This window comes from Eupeodes corollae, chromosome 3 (genome assembly GCF_945859685.1).
Source record: "Eupeodes corollae chromosome 3, idEupCoro1.1, whole genome shotgun sequence".
Classification (NCBI taxonomy): Eukaryota; Metazoa; Arthropoda; class Insecta; order Diptera; family Syrphidae; genus Eupeodes; species Eupeodes corollae.
In genome coordinates this window covers 24,322,440-24,344,369 of record NC_079149.1, presented here as the reverse complement: position 1 = coordinate 24,344,369, position 21,930 = coordinate 24,322,440, and the positions used below count along the sequence as shown (strand labels likewise).

General features: G+C 36.7%; 1 protein-coding gene across 1 annotated transcript in view; it reads right to left on the bottom strand.

Annotated features, from left to right (window-relative positions):
• The window catches only part of LOC129950062 (streptococcal hemagglutinin-like), a 255,098-nt gene that overhangs the window by 2,513 nt on the left and 230,655 nt on the right, over positions 1 to 21,930 (bottom strand). The window contains exons 2-10 of the mRNA XM_056061850.1: positions 15,256 to 15,648; positions 3,053 to 5,715; positions 2,877 to 2,994; positions 1,575 to 2,811; positions 1,323 to 1,517; positions 1,092 to 1,259; positions 522 to 1,029; positions 287 to 461; positions 27 to 220 (exon numbers count right to left, since the gene is read on the bottom strand). Coding sequence (XP_055917825.1) covers positions 27 to 220; positions 287 to 461; positions 522 to 1,029; positions 1,092 to 1,259; positions 1,323 to 1,517; positions 1,575 to 2,811; positions 2,877 to 2,994; positions 3,053 to 5,715; positions 15,256 to 15,306 — 5,309 coding nt within the window. The 5' untranslated portion in view covers positions 15,307 to 15,648. The remainder of the gene's footprint in view (positions 1 to 26; positions 221 to 286; positions 462 to 521; positions 1,030 to 1,091; positions 1,260 to 1,322; positions 1,518 to 1,574; positions 2,812 to 2,876; positions 2,995 to 3,052; positions 5,716 to 15,255; positions 15,649 to 21,930) is intronic.

Sequence of the window (21,930 nt, the reverse complement as noted above, 5' to 3'; positions counted from 1 at the left end):
GCTCTTCTAAAGTTATGATAATTTACCTTCTTAGTTCCTCATTCTGCGCAAGATGCGGTGAATGCTGGTGCGGCATACTCAACTGCTGTCGCTGATACATGCCCGGATAGCCGCCAATCGATTGCACTGGAGGATCCTTAGGATGCATTGGGTGGCTGTTGGGTTCCTGTTTGATCTCCTTGGTCACTGGCTCGCTCTTTATCAACTTCGATGAAATCATCTAAAAGCAATCATAGCAAGTTAAGGTCAAGTCAAAGGCTTATGAGATCAAAAACAAAGAATTTACCTGCGTCGATAATTTAGCATTCTCGTGAGGGCTTTGACTCTCCTTGATGCGATCGTCCTTCAAAGTTGGTGGTGGATTTTGCAGAGCATGTCCGAGTTTATTTTCATCGGAGACCATGGATACAGGTCCATAATTTGGCTCAACATTGTAAGGATATCCTTGGGCAGCCATGTAACTGTAAAAAAAATTGTTAAACCTCTTTCTTTGATAGTTTTCTCTTTTTTGTTTCACTTACTTGAAAGGATAGAAGTGCGTAATTGGCTTTGCAGGCGAAGGATTTGGCAGCGAACCTGGTGCTCCAGCTCCTCCTGGAGCATTGCTGGACACTGGATTTGGTCCACCACTAGTTAAACTCATTCCAGATCCAAGAGTCTGCACACTGTCTTTGATATTCTGTTCTTGTTGCTGCTGTTGTTGATGTTGCTGTTGTTGCTGCTGCTGTTGTTGATGCTGCTGCTGTTGTTGTTGTTGCTGCTGTTGTTGCGGCGAGGGCTTTGTCATCAAGTCCAATGGAGGATCCTTATTCTTAGTGTATTCGATTTGCGGCGATTGTGGAATAACCGATGGTGGTTGACCAGGTGCTCCATGCGGACCTTTAACCTGCTGATGCTCCGAAGGAACCAAATATTGTTGCTGTGGATAGAACTGATACATTCCGTAGTTGCTCAGAGGTGGTATCGGAGGTGGAGCACCTTCCTGCGGCTTCTTTATATCAACAACATGCTTGGGAGCTTGAGATTTGTCTAAAAGGAAGAATAAATAATTAACAATTGTTCCAATTGTTCGACTGAAAGAAAATACTAACCAATCATCTCTGTGTCTACAACCGGTGTAGAATCATCAGATATATCACTGTAGGCGGGACTTTGGACGTCGTCTCTTGACATGGAATTATCAAAGTCGCCTGGAAGCGGTGATTTGCGGTTTTTCTTTTGCTTGCCAAATGGCTGCTGGGATTTGCTCAATGGAATGCCTAAGAAGATTCAAATTTGTGAGATGGCTTCGTTTTTTTTTTTTTTTTAATTAAAAATCATACCTTGTTGCGATGCTTGAGAAGGAGCACCAGGATAGCCAACAGGTTGGTGGGCTGTTTCTGGTGTACCTGGAGGTCTAGACTGCGGAGCCATAGCAGGAGTCGGGGTAGGTCTCAGTGGACTCTGCACTGGCAGTGGGATTGGGTTGACCTGAGCATTATCAGTTTGAGGACCAAATCGAAGAACTCCTGGTTTAACTGTTAAAAAAAAGATTAGGAGTGATTCATTAAAAACTGGTAAATGGTAATCCTTACGTGGCCCAGAGTGCATCTGCTGCTGTTGTTGTTGCTGCTGTTGTTGAGGGGATGGCTGCTGTGGTTGCACGATCTCGCCCATAATTTGATTAACAATCGAATGCTGTTGGTGCTGAGAAAGAGCCTGTCCTGAAATGCCAGCAGTGATGCTGCCACCGGGAATCGCGTGCTGTGGGGGTAATTGCGAAATTGGAGGCAAGCCAGATAGTGGTTGGTTTGCAATGCCAATTGATGGGGCAGATGTCTGGACTGCGTTGAGGAGGCCACTGCCACTAATAGTAACCGAAGCAACTGGTGCCGGAACTGATGGGACACTTATTATAGGTGGCGCTGGTGGCACACTAGGTGTTGGTGCTACCGAGACCGGCGCCACAGGCAATGTTGTCTGTGGCGGCGCCTGTACCTGAGTGACTGCTGCTGGTGGCGTTGACGGAACAGCAACTGCTACGGGCGAGGGTGGCGCAGCTATAGGTGTCACAGGAAGAACCCCACTTGTGGGTGTTGGCGGGGCGGTGATTGGCGCAGCCGTTGGGATTACTTCGGGAGCGTCTGGTGCTGCTGTCGCTGTTGGTGTAGCCGGTGGCTGAGGAGTACCAGCGGGAGCTGGTGAAGGTGTTGTCGGCGGAGCCGAACGCACCGGTGACTCTGGCAACTGCAACGAGTCTTCGTCCATCGATCCGGATCCATGAGCGTGGCTCTGATGATAGCGCAGACCATTGGCGTGCTTGAACTTCTTGCTGCAGTCTTGTTCCGGGCACTCTAACAACACCGGAGAGATCGCGCACGGCGACGCAGTCTTACATTTCTTCGTGGAGATTTGAACATTCAATCCGGTTACCGGATTGACAAGACTCTGAGGCTGTGCTCCCAACAAACCTGCGCTTAGAGCGGGCGTTTGAATTCCACTGGCATTGGCCAAAATAGGAATGGCGCCATTGCCACTGGTGCCGCCGGAAGCACCACCACCACCCGCACTTGCAGCTGAGTCGCCATTCACTGGGGATGGACTCTCGTCTTTGGATTTGAGCTTCTCTGGCCGCGGAGGCAGGAATGCCGTCGGCGAGGTCGATGGCGTGTTGGTTGAGTTAGCGTTCGATGACGACGTCGACGATGTGGACGACGTCGATGAGGATGCAGTGCTGTTGGTAGTGGTATTGGTGGTTGCTGCAGCACCAGCTGTTGTGACTGCACGACCGCCACGACCTTTGGAACCGCCATTGCGGAGTTTGGAATGAACCTGCAAAGATAAAAATGTCAGTTAGCAACGGAGGGTCTTGTGTTTTGATGTTACTCAAGACTCACAGAGCTACGAGTCTCGGTGAAGTTGCTGAGATCCGGAGCAAGGACTGAACTACGTCCGCGCTTGCCACGCCCTTTCGGAGTTCGTGAATCAAGCTCTTCAGTTGGTGAATCACAGAATCTGTTAAGAAAATATAAAAATCATTTCAAATGCACATTTTTCAAATATTTTGACTTACCTTGGAGGAGCCCAATCGTGTCTGGTGCAATCCAACAGTGTTCCGACGTAGGTCTTGCCACGCCAAGTGACATTAACTACGAGAACGCCACCCTCTGTCTCATGCCAGACAATTCCTTCGAGAGTGACCGAAGTGCCCGGTTCACATGGACCCAGGCAGTCCGGTTCGGTGATCGTGCCTACAGAAGTGCCCACACAGATGTCGATCATGTCCTTGTTGTCGCACTTGGCACGTTTAGCCGGAGGACTCTTGGTGCCGTCATCAGTTGCAGCAGCTGCTGCTGCAGAGTTCGCGGGTACCGAAATCGTGTGGTGAACTGTGGCTGAGATCATGCCGGGTGCTGTCGCTGACATCGACTTGACGATGGCACCGGGATTGCCGGCGGAGCTGGTGCCACTATTGCCACTGGCATTAGTTTGTGCAGCCGAATTGCTATAGGATGATGCGCCCGTCGACACTGAAGCAGAATTCGAAAGCTGGGAGTTGCTAGCACCTAGAAGTCCCGCCGATGACATTTTTGTACTGTCTTTTGGGGGCCCGGGAGCGTTCGGTGACCCACTGTTCGATGATTGAACATTTCCAGCGCTGCTGTTCGTCGAGGGTGTGAACACTCCGGGGGGAATATTTGAACTGGTTGTTGAGCCGTTGTTGCCACTGTGGGAGTTGGAGCCATTCCCACTGCCACTATTCATTCTTTGCCCTAGTGCATCCATACCGCTGGTTCGGTTACGGATGCAGGATAGATTTGTGCATGGCCCTTGAATACTTCCGCCGCCACTTATTTCGTGGCCACAGTTGCAGGATGACACTGAGTTTGATCCTCCTCCTCCAAGAGCCCCAGATGATGAGTTCGCTACTGCGGATAGGGAAGAAGATGGTGTTGAGCTGGACGACCGATCGTTGGTCGAATTGCTGCTGTGAGAGTTTGAGGAATTGTTGGCGTTGCCGCCGGTGCTTCCATTGCCACTGCCATGGTCCGATTTGTCCCGGGAGTGTGGCGTTTTGTCCTTTGTCTTCTCGCGACGGTGGCCGCTGCTGCCACGCTTAGTGCCTTGCTGTGCAGGCACCATTTGCACTGACGATGATTGATTACTCTGACTTCCAGAGCTACTGCTACTTCCGCCAACGCTTCCACTTGCAGCGTTGCTATTGTTTTGATTATTACCACCACCACCGCTGCCGCTGTGCTTCTTGCCTGACGACGAAGAAGAGGAAGACGATGAGGATGACGACGATGAGGAAGAGGATGACTGAGATGTGGAATTAGTGCCTGGGGAGGCGTCTTCTAAATTAGGTGTGTTGCCGTTTTGCTGTTCGGCCTTGACAATTTCGTGTTTTGCCTCTGAGGTTTTTGTACCGGGTTTGGTTCGCTTGATTTTCATTTTTAATCCTTTGTCCAATGTAGCTTGATGGTCTATTGACATTTTTGTGGCTGATTTTCCAGCACCTTGTCCACCGCTCGGCTGTGATGACATGCTGTTCGCTTGTGCTTGCAGCAGGGATTGCGATGTGGCAACCGATGGCTTGTTGCTACTGCTCTTCGGGCCACTAAATGTATTTACGCCGGAACCGGCTGACTGATTCACCAGATTCCCACCTTTGGAGAATCCGGCAAATGTGGATGTGGCTAACGAAGTTGAGCTACTGCTATTGCTGCTGCTGCCGGTATTGTTGCCGCTCCCGCCGCTAAGTGACTTACTATTGAGCTGTGCCACCAGCGATGGTTGCTGCAGCTTCAGACTTTTGCTACTACTATTCGTGGATTTCTTCTCCTTGCCCGATCCACTGATAAGGGTATTCCGCAATTGGGACAGGGTACTGTTTTGTTTTCCCAACTGCGGTGGGAACACCGACGATGGGGATGACGATGAAGCTGACAATGCTGCGCTGTTTGCGGATGTATTTGCCGATAATGAAGACGAACTTGACGAAGATGACAATGCTGCACTTGAAGACTTCGCTGTTGCATTTAATTGACCTACTGTCGCTGTTGTTGTTTCTGTTACTGTTGCTGTTGCTGTTACTGCCACCACCGTTGTGGGTGCAAGATTGTTTGTGGAAGCAGTGGTTGTTATTTCACCACTACTGCCACCACCACCCGAAGAACTAGAAGAAGCTACTGCTGCGGCCGCTTCTGCGGTCGATGAGGACTTTTCAATATCTGCGTCCAAGTCGATTATTAATTCTGGTATACCACAAACGTCCCACTCGTCTTCGTATTCAAAGTTTGTGTCTTTAGATTCGGTACTCGATGCCGATGATGAGGCTCCTGATGATGATGTTGATGAAGTCGACGATGAGGCTGACGATGATGACGTCGATGACGACGACGATGACGACCCCGATGACGAGGACGTTGTTGACGCTGATGATTGCGAGCAAAGGGATACAATTTGTTCTGTTGTATTGTTAATCCCTTTATTTATAGATTGCGTCGTCGTTGATACTAATATATTATTATTGCTTGATTTTGTACACGTAGAATTCGATAAACTATTTGCTTGTTTTACATTTGTTGCTGATGCTGTTGTGGTCACAACAACCGCTGCTGCTGCTGCTACTGTCGCAGAATTATAATTCAATTTATTATTATTGTTCAATTGTGATGAACCACTACCACTCGATTGTTTATTGCTTTCCGTTGCTAAGCTGTTAACGGCCACCTGAAATTCAGAACAAGAAAAAACAAAAATTACAACTTACTGTAAATATTATATATGTCGATTTAAATATAATGATAATAAAGTCTGATTTTTCCGAGAAAATCCCCCGATTTTCGGACTAAAAAAAATAATGTAAGCCGAAGTTTTAAAGGATTAAAAGGGTGATTGATGTTTTGATTTATATTTAAATAGTGGGGAAGATTTTGTAACAATCCGATTGACTGACAGACATTAAACGTTTTTCCGATTGTACAGAAACCCAACCCCAAAGTCTCCATAATCTTCTCAATGCATTTTATACTTGCAATCAAAGACAAGAAGAATGAATGCTGGTGAATAATAATTACTGATTTCAAGGTAATTTAGTTTGAAATCAATGGTTCCCTTTTCATAGGAAATATGAATACAAAAAATACCGAACAGCTATTAGAAACACCCTCACTTGGTTTATAACATTTCAATGTTCATGAAATGCATATAATTTGAAAGTTATTTACATCTAACAACAGGAATCGATTCGGAGTACTTCTTCTTAGCTATAAACAAGTCTTTTTTTATAGCTACTTGTCCTATACTTTCGACATTAAAAAAAAAGGAAAGTACCGCAAAAACATCTGAAAAGACTGGCTTTGGAAAGTCAACAATGATAGCTGAACGGAAAAGAAATAATTTGGAGTCTCCACGTGATTTGGAGGACGACCAAGAATTCTGACGGATAGTGACGCTCGTGAAATGGAACGGTTGCTTCGTAAAAGCTCCAAGCTTACACATAAAGAAGCTACACTGGCCAATAACAAACCAACAAGCGAATAGACAGCCAGAAGAGCATTGAAGAGAATAAGGTTAATCGCGTCTATAAAGCAGAAAAAACCTGCGCTTTACAAGTTAACATATCAGCTCGATTACAAAAAACTATTCATGAAGAAATGGTGGCAGTTTACCAGGGTTCCGCACCTTCATTATCAACTGTGCAAAAGTGGTCAAGTGAGTTCAAGAGAGGCAGAGAGAGCATTGAAGACAACCCCCGCTCCGGCGCCCCGGCTAGTGCTTGTACGGGAGAAAGCATCAAAGAAGTCGAAAAACTTGTTCTCGAGGATGCTTTCGACTGGTACCATTCACATTATCCTTCATGACCATTTTAACCTTTCAAAGGTCAGTGCAAGGTGGGTGCCACGAATGCTCACAGCGCCTCAGAGAAAAGTGAGAATCGCATGCTGTAGAGAGCTTTTTGAGATGTGTAGTGAGAACGCGGACGGTGTTATGCATCGGATTGTTACTGGGGACGAAACATGGGTTCACCACTATGACCCTGAAAGCAAACAAGAGAACATGCAGTGGCATAAAAAAGGAACAGACCCCCCGAAGAAGTTGAAAGTCAATCCGTCTGCCGGGAAGCTCATGACCACAGTTTTTTGGGGCTCAAAGGGAATCTTACTCATTGAGTACAAAAAAAAGGTGAAACCATCAACGCCAAATCCAACGCTTCCACTTTGCATAATTTGCGGGAGGAAATTAAAAAGAAAATACGGGGTAAACTCGCAGCGGTTGTGTTGCTCCTTTATGACAACGGTCCTGTTCACACGGCGCGAGTTACCAAGGCTGCTGTGCGAGATTGTGGTTTTGAAGAAATTCAATATCCACCCTATAGTCCAGACCTTGCCCCTAGTGATTACTTCCTGTTTCCGGATTTGAAAAATTGTCTTCCAGGAAAAAGATTTTCGGATGATGAAGAACTCAAGTCGGCAATAAATGGGTATTTTGCAGGGAAAGAGGAAACTTATTTTTTGAGGGTTTAAAAAAGCTTATCTCAAGATGTAACAAATGCATTGATGTTAGGAGAGATTATATTGAAAAATAAAAACAATTTAAATTGAATTCGCATTTTCCTTCATATCGATACCGAGAATATATTGAACGCCCCTCGTAAGTCTTATTATTGGCACCGACCCGGTGACCAGTTTTAGCAACACAAAGTCAAATAAACTATGAAAGATGGCGGCGGTAGTATAATGGCGTGTGCATGTTTCACTTGGTGGTTCGTCGGTCCTATCCATAAAATAGCAGGAATAATGAAGAAGGAAGACTACCTTAACATTTTGCATACATATTTGCCTGAGTTTGTTGATCAGTGTGCATATCCAATTGAGGAAATTGTATTCCAACAAGACGGAGAACCCAAGCATACCTCAAAAATAGTAAAAGAGTGGCTTAAAAACCAACCATTTAAAACATTAAAATGGCCTGCAAAAAGCTCAGATCTCAATCCAATTGAGCATTTGTGGGCAATTGTTAAAAGAATTTTGTATCAGCAAATTTGAACGAGCTATGGGATTGAGTCCAAGTTGCCTGGACCAATATACCAAACACAACACTTGAAAATTTAAGGAAAGTATGCCGAGGAGAGTGAAAAGTGTTTTAAAAAGGTAGGGTCTCTGGTCCAAGTACTAAAATTTTGTTTAAATCGTTGTTTTTTGCATGCTGAGTCTTGCGTGCAAAACTGCACGCATTGACTTTTTTTTTCTAAGACATTTGTATTTTTATGTTTGTTTAATTACTTTTTATGTTATTTAATGATGAGTGTAGTAAATAAAGAATTAATAACTGAAAACCGAAAGCAAATTGAGTATTTTTTACAAGTTTAACAGTAATATGAACTTAGGTTTAACAAACATCCGACCAGTTTTGGCCGCCACTGTACATATAGAGTTATATTAGACCTCCATTTTTAATAATATTTGATGTGTATTTAAGAATAAGTTCGTAATTTAGTCTTCCATCAAACAGAAAAACATTTTAAAATCATTAAAATTTGCAATTTTGTTGACCTTAACTGAAGTTAGGTATGTATAGGGTCATTCATTTGAATTTAGGAGCGCTGATATTTGACTACTTTCAAACTGAGCTGTCATTTAAAGTATGACAGTATTATTTAAATGTTTGTCATTTACGATAGTGAATGACTTAAAAATCCCAAAATTCAAATTATTAAAACTTGCTTCAGGGTGGTTAAATTTCAAGGGCCGATTTTGAATGTAAACCACATCTAAATGTCAAGTTTTTTCTGCATTTCATTTGAAACGTCAAAAAATACACAATCGTTTAAGTTATTCAGGTTTATTTTAAAAATGAGCGTTCATATAAAAGTATATTGTGAACTTCTTGATTTTTTCGTCAATTTCATCGTCTAAATGTGCTTAAAAGGATAAAGCTACGATTGTTTCACACAAATGTCGAATCTGTGCTTCTTTATCAGTGCAGCACTTGGAACGTTACTTCACCCAATACAAGAAAGCTGCAAAACTTCGTGAATAGATGTCTTCGTAACATCTTAAGGATTTTCTGGCCAAACCGTACATCAAATGAGGTCCTTCATAGGAGGACAGGCCAGGAACCAATAGACTCTTTAATACGAAGGCGTAAGTGGCAATAGATTGGACATACATACGCTTCGAAAAGGTAACGACTGCATTGCAGGCCAAGCAATGCAGTGGAATCCACTCACACAAGAAGGAAGAAGAGCTGGACGTCGAGGAAACACATATCCGGAAACTGTATACGATGGCGTTAAGGGGTTCCTAACGGACTTAACAGGTTTGAGGACCTAACTAAGTAAATGTGCTTAAAACCGGAAAATCGTGCAAACATTTAAGCAAACCGGATTGGTAGGAGATTTAAAAAACCATTTGACTCAAGAGTAAAAGCCCCTTGGTCATTTCAAGCGTCGTCAATAGCCAAGAGTGATTGTCGAAAAACCAATGCACCCACAAAGAATGAAAGTTTGGTTTAAGGTTTATGGGTATTAGGGATCATTAAAAATAAATAAATTAGGTGGCGCAACAGTCCGATGAGAACTATTGCCTAGTGACTTATAACTCTCAACCATTCCTGTGTGCGAGTAATGTTGTCAGGAATGGATCATTGGGCCGTATTTTTTCCAAAATGAGCCCGGTCAGGCAGTTAGTGGGAATGATGTTAGCTATTGCGAGATGATAAAAACATTTGTATGGCCCGAGTAGAAAGATTCAGTGATGATTTACTGAACGCGCAAGCAATTTGTGAAATTGGGAAGAAGGACAGTAGAAACATTACTGATGATTCCAATTTATCGATTTACCGGCGATTACAACAATGGACCGGCTATCAAAGATCATGACTTGAACAACTACAATCCGGCGCAACAAGCTACACAATACGACCAATCCTATGGCTTTATTCTGTGAGAAGTTTTTAGGTCGCTTTATTTTACGTTTTAGCGATGTCATTTGGTTTCCTAGATAATGCGATTTGGCACTATTAGATTATTTTTCTGGGGGATTACGCAAACTATAGTAATTTTGCAAATGTAGTCACGCTCGACTCAAACAAAAATTGCTCAAGTTGCGACCGAAATAGCGAGAAAAGGCGAGGAAAAAGCGTTGAAAGATTCACTCAAATCAATCGCATGTTGCGTAAACTTCCAAGGCGGCCATTTGGATGTTATTGTTCTTCACACTTGAAGACAAAGTCGAAAGTAATAAAATTAAATTTTAATCAAAAAGCATCGTCATATTTGTTTTAGTTAGATTAATTTTCGAAAACGAAAAATTAGTGACACGTACCAACTATGTACAGTGGTGGACACGAATTTAGCACATTGAAAAGAGTACAAGTATTTTTCTACTTTCAATTATTTATAACTTGTAAGTAACGGTTCATTTTTAAAAGATTGAAAAGTAAAATAAATTTAGCCCGTTCTGCAATCAAAGAGTGTATTTTTATTTTTTGTGTTTTTTTTTTTAAAAAGAAAATAATAAATACAAAAAAATGAATTGGTCATGGCAACAGGAAAATGGTGCTCAAAGGAAAAAAAGAAGTCTGATCTTGAAAATTAAGTCAAAAGGACGGACGGTAACAGACATTTCTAAGTTGTTAGAATGCTCCACGAAGGTGGTTTATAATGCCCTTCGTCATTGGAGTGATTGATTGTTTCCTCAAGGACCATAAGACGTCGATTAAATGAAAACAATCTAAGTGGGTACGTTGCTCAGAGAAAACTGCTTGTATGAAAAAAAAAACTGAAATCTAGGTTACAGTTTGCCAAAGCCCACCTAGACAAACCAATTAGTTTTTGGGAAAACGTGTTCTGGAGCAATGAATCCAAATTCTGCCAGTACGGATAGGATGAGAAAAAATATGTATGGCGTCCGAAAAAACAGGGAATATGATCCAAGGTACACCATAAGACGGTGAAACACGGTGGAGGCAGCGTTATGGTCTGGGCTGCTTCGTAAAAATTGACACCAAAATGGACCAGAACGTGTACCGAGATATCCTCTTGGATCATTTGATACCCTACGCAGAAGACAATTTGCTGTTATTATGGCGCGTCATGTACGACAACGACCCTAAATACACTTCAAAGTTAGTGAAGTGTGCCTCAGGAGTGAATAAAATCGCCGTTTTGAAGTTGCCAGTAAAATCAACCGATCTTAACCCCATTCAGAATTTGTGGAATGATGTTAAACATTACATTGAGTAAAAAAAACAACCTCTTTAACACAATTGTGGCAGGAGATTCAAAATGCTTGGTATGCAATTCCAAAGTCACGATGTGAGGCTTTAGTTGAAAGTTTGCCGAGAAAAATTGCTTCTGTACTGCAAAATAAAAGGTTCCCTACCAAATACTAAGAAAAACTTTGAACTGATAAAGCTAAGTAAAATTTTATCAAGAAACTTTTGAATGTGTTAAATTCGTGTCCAGGCGAAAAATTGATGTTTCTACATTCCATACTTTTTTCTTCTTACAGATGTTAAACATATTTAACTAATTTTTTAATAAGAAAACAAATTGAAAATTAAATGGTTTTTATTTTCTTTAACAATTGTGCTAAATGACGTTGAAGAATGACGTCGCCATAATTTTTTAGTGAATTCAAAATAATAAAATATTTATCAATTCTTAGAAAAAACCATGGAGATCGGCATGGATGGGAATGGGGACTAGAAATGAGAGAATAGGAATGAGAAATAGGAAGCGTAGACATCTCGGTCAATCAGGATTTTTCTGTTTAGAATATTTAATTACATACATTGTATGTTCTAAAAAACCTTTTGTTTATAATTTAGCCTGAAAGATTTATCACCATTCAAAACATTTAGAAAGACATAAGCCGTTCATTTTTATTGTTTTATAAAAATAATGAATTTAAAAGCTATAGCTTTACCTTCAGTATCGAGATATTTCGTATCGCAGAAGTTTGGAACTGGGTGAAGTGTCTCTACGAGTTTAGAACCATAAGAATCTCGACAGTATTGTTTCTTATTTTCACTTCTTATTTGTTATAACAATTACCCTAGTCTGATCTGGACTGTACCAAACAAGAGTTATACCTACTTATGTATACGTTAAAGAAGTAGAGATAAAAGGTCCTGACAATTAATTAAGTTATTAAAGTTGTTTAACTTTTCGTCAAAAACATACATACATATGCATTAATAAAGTTCCAATGTTATGCATCTGTTCATAGAAGACACGAAACCCAGGACCTGGCATCTACTCAAATAAGTTGAAGTAAACAAAACCACTTCGTTAAAATTCGAATTGTGTGGAGCACCCACAAACACAAATGACCACACCATGGTTAAGTTAGCTTGTTTTATTAATTACATTATAACTCAAGTGTAAATTTGTAAAATAATCCCATTGCATTATAAAAATTAATAAAACCATAAAATTTCCTTAAATAACTTTTATTTGTCCAGTTTTTGTTTAATAAACAATTTCATGAAATTCATATCAATAACTAAACTATTAATTTACCTTGCAATCTTCCATCCGAAATAAGCCGACTTGTTTTTATTGTAATCTCAAGCATCACATAAAAGTTCGGCATAAATGCTTTGCTTGATTCAAAAAACAATAAAAAGAAAACACAGAGAAATAAAATAATTTACGTATTTCCCCCCTGCGCGATGGAGTATATATTATTTTCTTTTTTGTTATTTTTCGACTCACTCACTCACGTTTGTCGATATATTCAATTTTTCTTGTCTCCCTCATCCACTATTGTTATATTTTCATTTTGAAAATGTTTAAAAGTTTCTCGTTTTTCTTTTATGTATGTTCCATGATTGTTAACTCATCTACATTTTGTTTAATATAATAAACAGATAATGGATTATTAAGCAAAATAGCAACAAACTTATTTAATAAATAAACACAAAGTAAATACATCGTTTCGTTTCTCTTATTTTATTTTAATTTTTTTCATGGCGGCTTTTGCAACTGAGTACAAAAGAAAAAAAGATGTGAACAAAATTCACTCGCACTGGCACTCGCTTCGCGTTCGCTCGCACTCACAGCGGCGGTATGGTATGTTTTGTGTGTAGTGTAGTGTAGTTCAGTTCTTCTCGTCTCGATTTTCTTTCTTGTTTCTTCCCCAGAACCAGAACGAACGAACGAACAAACGAACAAAATGACGCATTTTTGACAGATGCCTGTTTCTTTTTTTGTGTTTTGTTGGTGTGTTTCCAGAAAAAGGTTTGTTTGGTTTGTCAGCTGCTTGTGCGCCATGTATTCATTGGTTTGTTCATTCGCTACTGTTTGTTCGCTCGATGGTTCATTTGCAGTGTTAGGTGAGGTGGTTAGTTTGTTTTTTGGAAGAATGTATACCCATTAGGGTGAAGAAACAGAGTTGGATGTTTTGGAAATTGAATAATTTTTAAAGATAAAATAGTCCATACTTGAAATATAATTCTTATTCCAGAGAAAGTCTACAGTATGGAAAACATTATGAATAACATATGAGGGGGTAAAAAGTAACTTCTTTTTGATGATCCAGAAAATACTATGAAATGAACGAACTCGTCGAAAAGTTGTTTGAATTTCGAAAAATTCTATCAATATTATTGATGCTTTTGATTTTAAATTTAGGTTTCGTGTCTTCAAGTAATGCAATAAACTACTTCGTATGTGTTTATTCGAAACCAAAGATATTGTATAAAATCAATACCGAAAAGTATGAGTTTGACATTTTTTATAATGTCATTTTGATGTCATATGAAGAAAATTCAAAATTGAAATCAAGTTTAAGAAAAAAAAAACATGAAAAACAAACAGGGATAGCTAAAAATGTATTCTAGCTTGTACAAAACTGTCGAAAAGCAATAATTATACCTAATGTTAATTATATTAAATAGGATTTTAGAGAAAATACCTTACAGCATATATCTGTGTATTTATAGCTGTTAAAAACTAAACGACCTACTATAAAAATGATGTTTTTTTTTAAGTTTGAATTTCATTTGATTAAAGGTTTTTATTGTCGTCATTTTGGTTCAATATAATTATCAGTTTTATTTAACTGAAGCTAAGCGAGTTAAAGAACTGAAAGAAACTTATATCATAATTTGACAGCTAACATACGATGTCCTTATAAGTGCACATTCTAAAATTATATCTGTACTTCATTCCTGTTTTATCTCTGACTTCAAATTATTTTGACTTTTATTATATATAGCTTCATATTTTTTTGACACGTAGGCAGGAAGAAGAGTAGAACAAAAACTTGAAAGCTCACTCAAGCGTTCAATAATTCTTCTAAAATTCAAAATAACAACTCGTCGTATATTCTTACATATTTTACGCAACATTTCAATTTTTGCTTTTAACACGTTCAAAAACAACCAATGACCCAATTTAACAAAAGGATCTACCTATCGTTTCCTTTTGCGATTCCAATCGACCCTTTTTGCTTTTTTTTTGTATTTTCATTTAAATTATCATCCACTTTTACCCTCGTTTGATTTTGCCTGTGTCTGCTGCTTTGTTCACCCCATTTGCGTTTCGGTTATTAAAACCACTTTAGAGGAGAATCTTTGTTATATGGCAGAACGGAGCACAGTGTTTAGAAAAATATACACAAAGTTACCTTCGAAAATACTACAAAGGAGATTAAGAGTAAAAAAAGATCTATGGTAATGATAGAACTTGGGTGCAAAGTAAACTATACTACGTAGATATACGTCAACAATCGACATAACCACGTTTGGTAATTTAACCGAATGTGAACGACAGCAGCAGCATCATGGGGAGGATATTATGAATTTAAATGTTTTATTTGAACTATGGACATAATCCCAATGCGTGGACAAACGAGTTATTGGGAAATTTGAAAAAATAACAAAAGGTTTTGTTTTGATATGAACGCGATAGATTCAACCCTTGTCTTTACCCATTCCTTCTTAAAAATAAAAACAGGGACTACAAAAAGGTATGATTCCCACTTCGAAGCGGGACGTCATATAATTGGTGTAATATAGTTCGGTTTCGTTCTTATTATAAGGTAATTGCAGGTTGTTCATTTAAAACGACATCAATTATTTATCTTTTACCACCATTCAACTTTTAATTTATAAACGGACACAATTTTTGAAGTGAGAAATCTTCAATTTATCCTGATAACCCTAAAAATGACGTTTATTGTCTGACATTTGAGTTCGAATGATGACAGAATTTAAAAATACACGTAAAATATTAATAAAAGAAAGTATTATACTAACCTTATTCGGGTGGTGGCTACTATTCGCCTCACTACGTCTCATTGACTCCATGCAGACAAAAAAGATGGGGCTGCCGCACAACGCGGGCCCACAAAACTCAACACTTCGTTGCCGTTGACTACTAATTGCTCAGTTTTTATATTTTTAATATTAATTTCTAAGCGAAACAACAACGACGATATAAATCCAATATTAACAATATTTTCAATTGATTTAGAATGAATAAACACCAATGATCGAGATGTTAAATTTTTATATAATTTTGATAAAATATGACTTTGAGCAAGAAGTTGTTTTGAAATAGTTGTAAGAATGTTGTTGTTCAAAAATTTAAACAGATGGTGGCGGGAGACACAGGGCCCCGGCCCTTGGGCCAAACCGTTCATTTTAAAACTGTAATGATAAAAAAGAAAATTTTGTTGAAATAAAGAAAATATTATTTTAAAAAGGATTTTTTTCTATAATTTATATTTAGTTAGATTGAAAACGTCAAAGTTAAACCTTTTAAAACGTCAAAGTTAAACCTTAATCTAAGTGAAGTGTTTTTGTTAAATGGCGGCCAATCAACAAACAACTTAACTTTCGGACTGTTTAATAGTTTTGGTATAAAATCTCATTCAATTATTCACCGACTGCGAAAAACTGGACCTTAAACTAAATTCAGACATGGCATACATTTTTACATGATAACTTTGAACTTTATTAAAATGTTACATTTCTATTTGTATTATTTTCTTATGGGTACATTTTGAGTCGACCCGTCTTGTCAAAACGTATTAAAATTGATAGACTCGATAATTATGGCAAGTAAAACTTAATCAGCGGAAGCAGAGCTGGAGGCATATTATTTTATAGTAATGGGAGTCTGATTAATGGTTTAATGAAGTTTTCGTTTCGATTCGTTAGATAAGTAGTACACACAAAAACACATACATCATACATATGACGGGATTTTTCTGTGTTCTTTTTCTGATAATAATATACCATTAAGACGTGGTGAATAATTCAATTTGTGGTTGGTTTTGAGATGTTTTATGTGGCGCCATTTCTTAATAAATATAGCAAGTATGGCAACTTATGGATATAAGTTTACACTATATAGATAAACCAATTGTTGAGATAACTATGTATGTCAAGTTTGAAATAGCCATAGTTACATTATTTGAAGTATTCACAACTTTTCCAACAAGTTGTTCCACTCGCTATCTTTTGAAACCAGTTCAGCAACGAGTAATTTAAAAAATCCACTCGCCGATGTAGCCTCGGGTTTAGGATTAAGGAATGAAAAAGAAAATGATTTTCATTTCTGTAGTGCGTTCAGATTAAACATTTCATTGGCTGTATTCAGCAAACACGAACGACACAATTTGAAGGTACTTACTCTATTTTTTAATCCGCTCTTTTTGACATTTACTTTGAATAACGTCAATCAAAGTTAAGCTTTTAACATTATGTTGTGTTAATTTATTAGAAGGTACTAAAACAATAATTTGAAAGTATATTCCATTATAATGTTTATAAATATTCTGACAGTGACATAAGGTAAACGCTTATGAAAAAAGACATTGAAGTGATTTAAAAATGTATCACATCACGTCATAAACGCTTAAATTTTTCTTGTTTTACATAAATTCACAACTCATACTTCAGATTGAATTTAAATTTGTTCACATAGGCACTTTTTTGTATATTTTTGTTTTCTGTATGTACCTAGATACTATTCATATTTTATTATGTAAATTTCCCAAGCTCACTGCGAGATAATTTTAACTTTGCGGCTTGCCATACTGTGGGGTATATTATAGGTAAGATATAAAAGAGAACACGTGTTTGGAATTTTGTATTGTTTTTGTATAGAGGGAAGTGAAAAGTGATTTTGAATTTTCCCATTAAAATAACAAAAACGTTCAGGATTTAGGTGCTATAAAATATTAAAATTAATGAATGCCAAGAAAGTTATTGTATCATATAAGATTCAACGTTTTAAAATATGTATGAATCTATCTTTGTACATGTACCTATGTCTATTATCAGAAGAATATTCATTGTTTTCAATATAATTTTACACAATGGTTGTGTTGTGAAGTTAGGTGTAAATGTCAACTTGCTGCTGAAAGAGATGCAGCTGTGACCTTAATGTTTTATAGTAATTTTATGACCATTTATGGAGTTAAATCTTTTAGCATTTTCGGTGTGATTCCTTTCAGGTGTTTTTTTTTTTATAGTAAAGAGATATGTAAGATTTGTATAGTGTTTGAAAAATATTTACAATAATGTGTTTAAGAACATGATGTTCTATCCACTTCAGATTTGGTAAGATGTATGCTAAATTTTGTAGGAGTCGTAAATGTTTATTATACCAATTTGAAATAAAGCTTAATCAATAAACAGAGCTAATTTAATCGTTAAATGGAAGTAAGATTAATATTTAACAAGCTTCATAAACTTGTTTTGGTGTGAGCAAGGTAAAGTATTAAGATCTTATAAAAGATACAAAAAAATCAACTAAATAAGGTAATTTTATGTACATAACATTAACTCTTTGATGTAGATAAAAAACAACAATCAAACTAATGGCAAATGCTTGAAACTATAATTTATTACCTCTTAACGATTAACTTGTAAATTGATTGATTTTAAATATATTTACGATGTTGCGACTCAAGCGCCATTCAGGCCAAACCGACACAAAATGAATATTTAGCATTTGATTAAAGATGAGTGAGTAAATTGAGCTCTTAAATGTGTCTATAAGTAATCAAATTTGTATAGATATTTCTTAATTCAAGAAAAGTAAAATGATTACTATTTCCAACCCAAACCTAGTTTACATGGGTTGAAATCTATCCATACTCTGTTTGGAACTTATACTCTATTTAAAGTTAAGATGGTTTTGGTTCTTTTAATTGAAGCTGTCAAAATGATCAATATTCCTTGTGGTTAGATTGTTTCTTTTATTCATCGATTAAGATTTCAGTAAATTTTCGTTTCTTATTTTAAAACAGAATAAATCCAAACTGAATTTCTTAGAGTTTGAATTCTAAATTATTTTAAAGTTAACTTTACACTTGTTGAACTCGGTTTGATTCTCTTGAATAAAGTTTGTAAACTGTCCTAAGCTTCAATTCGAAATAGCAAAAGATAACCTCCTTTTCTCTCTCCCATGTACAATCTTAAGTGTAGGTTACATTTCTATTTTTCTTGACTTTGACATTATCATATATAATGTTATGATAAATGTTAATTTATTTATCTCGAAGTTAGTGAAAAATACAAAGTATTAAATCATTTTAATTAACCATTAATTTCTCTTCTTTTCCTTCTTCTTCATCGAAGAAATCTCATTCATATCTATGAATACCACCCAACTTATAAATATCATCTAAAGCCTATACTTATATTGTTATACATAAATCATCCATTGTTCTTCTCAACACACAAAATACAAAAAAAAACGTGTGTTTACGATGAAAGCAATTTTTCATTAAATGAGTTATGGCGTCAAAAAAGAAATAAAAGAATTCTCTGCGTTCATTTATTATAACAGTGTGTATTATTTTCTGAATATTTTTTAAAAATTATAATTAAATACAATTTCTAAATTTCACGCATGTATTGTTAAGAAAAAACAAACAAAACAAAAAAGTTATTAAAAATTCATTAACGAGTAGTGAGAAAAAATAGTTACTTGAAATTAATAAAGTATTCGTTCAATTAAAGTGCTTTCATGTGTTTTCAATGAGTTTTCACCCACTGACTCCGATTTGTTCAAGTTATAAATTTATTTATAAATTAACTTAATTGTTGTTGAATGCTGCCACTTTAATCCAACGGCGTGGTGTTAGTGACAGATAACAAGCATGTTAATGTCAATTATTCAGATTAATTTAAGATAGAAATTTGAAAGCTTCCAACGTGCTATAATTTTGATAGACTTTATAGGAAAGAGCACCTTATTTTTGACGTCACCTCTTTAAATCAAGAAACGATACCTTATTTAAATTAAATGTTCACATTAAGTTAAAAGAAGCAAAGAATTATAGGGATTTTTAATTTTACACTTTAAAACGTAATCCTTTGACAAAATAATTATAGCAAGATCGAAAGCATGTTTGTTTTAATTATGCATGTTATTTTCTTTTATATAATTAACAACACGAAAGTATATTCAAATTCAAAGAGTATGACTTAAAGTTCATTAAAAACTTACAACAAACCCATTCATTTATATTTTATATATATTCATATTATTACACACATGAAACTTTATTTTGCTCCCATTCATCACCAGCGCCATCAGCATTTTTTTGTTCCCAAACAAATATAAAAAGCCCTCTGCCACCACTCGCGCTTGATATCGCGTACTTACACTATGCATAACTAAACTCCCTTTTTTTCTCTCTTTTCCCAATGACAAATTGTTGAACAAAACAGCAGTAAACTGCAGCAATTTACCATAATAATTTATTTACCATCATTGAGCAACAACAGCTCGTTTACAATTTCAATTGAAATGCAAATGCGATCCGAATAATTCCATTAGAGAAGCCAATTAACATGGCTTCTGGTTGCTTTTTATTTTTGTTTATGTTCATTGCTTTATTTTCCCGCTATATACGAGTATATTCCTATACTTCCATCATTATTTATTTAATGTGTTTTTTTTTAAAGCTTTTTCTGTTTGCATTTATTCGCAACAATAATTGTATGGATTATTTTTCTGAATCATAAAATAAATTATTTCTACAGCTCTTTTTTTATGGTATCGCATCTGCATTGTCATTGCATGTAATGTGTAGTATAATGCAAACTCAGCCTTAATTAAATTATTACTTTTATTATTGCTGCTTATTTAGTTTTTGAAGTACATGTCATTTTATATTATATTTATTAATTAATTTTTGCGTGTAGATTTGTACTAACTAATTCCAAAGTATCGACAATCTAAATTGATGATCATATTGGATTATCAGAAGTTATAACACACAATTGTTAATTGGGGTCATATAAAAATGTAAATATGTACGTATGTTTTAACTAATAGAAATAAACGAGGATTGTTGTAAAATTAGATGACATTTAGTTTTGTGTTTTATAATAACTTTGACGTCTAAACTGAAGTAAGTAGTCAACTCAAATTATTCATTAGACATCGTAACGTAAGGAACTAGGTTCTACAACGTAAACAAACTTCAGAATCTATTAGAACAGTTTGTAGCGTTGTACAAGTAATTTTTCTTTTGGATTAACAATCAAAAACAAAATAAGACTGTGTATTGGCAGTCACTTGTGACATGGGAGTTTTGAAAGTTGTTATTAGTTAATTCGATTATTTTTCTCCGCTCCGTTTGTTTGATAAAAATGAAGTAGGTACTCAACTCAAATTTTGCATCAGACATCGTTACGTAACGAACTAGGTTTTCAAACGTAAACAAACTTCAGAATCTATTAGAACAGTTTGCAGCATTTTATGCGTAATTTTTCTTTTGGGTCACCAATCAAAAATAAAATAAGACTGTATATTGGCTGTCATTTATGATATGGGAGTTTCAAAAATTGTTGTTAGTTAGTTCGATTGTTTTTATCCGCTCCGTTTGTTTAAAAAAAATGATGTAGGTATTCAACTCAAATTTTGCATCGGACATTGTAACGTAACGAAATAGGTTCTAAAACGTAAACAAACTTCAGAATGTATTAGAACAGTTTGTAGCGTTCTATGCGTAATTGTTCTTTTGGATAAACAATCAAAAACAAAATAAGACTGTTTCGAAAATTGTTGTTAGTTAGTTCGATTATTTTGATCCGCTCCTTTTGTTTAATAAAAATGAAGTAGGTTCAACTCAAATTTTGCATCAGACATCGTAACGTAACGATCTAGGTTCCGAAACTTAAACAAACTTTAGAATCTATTGGCTGAATCACAAACACGCTTCAGCTTCGGTTTCGTCTGTGTTACTGTGGGCCTGCTTCGAGGTTGCTTTGAATAACATTTCTATTATTTCATCCCTCCAAAGATCAAATATTTTGTTTGTTGACATTTTTTTTCAAGCTGTTGAGCTGTCAGACAAAGCAAATATTCATATAATTGAACTAGAGCTTCCGTTTGGAGTCACATTACGTTACATTACGTTCTTTTCCTTAAGATTGCCAAAAGAAACGTGAGGTCGAAGCTCCATTTTTATAGCATGCATTTAATTTTAATGGCTGAACTCGTAAACGTCAGGTGAAGCTGAAGCTGAAGCGTGTTTGTGATTTAACCATATTAGAACAGTTTGTAGCGTTATATGCGTAATTTTTCTTTTGAATAAACAATCAAGAACAAAATAAGACTGTTTCGAAAATTGTTGTTAGTTAGTTCGATTATTTTTATTCGCTCCGTTATTTAATAAAAATGAAGTAGGTATTCAACTTAAATTTTGCATCAGACATCTTAACGTAACGATCTAGGTTCCGAAACGTAAACAAGCTTCAGAATCTATTAGAACAGTTCGTAGCGTTATATGCGTAATTTTTGTTTTGGATTAACAATCAAAAACAAAAAAGACTGTATATTGGTTGTCACTTGTAATATGGGAGTATCGAAAATTGTTATTGGTTAGTTTGATTATTTGTGTCCGCTCCGTTTGTTTAATAAAAATGAAGTAGGTATACAACTCAAATTTTGCATCAGACATC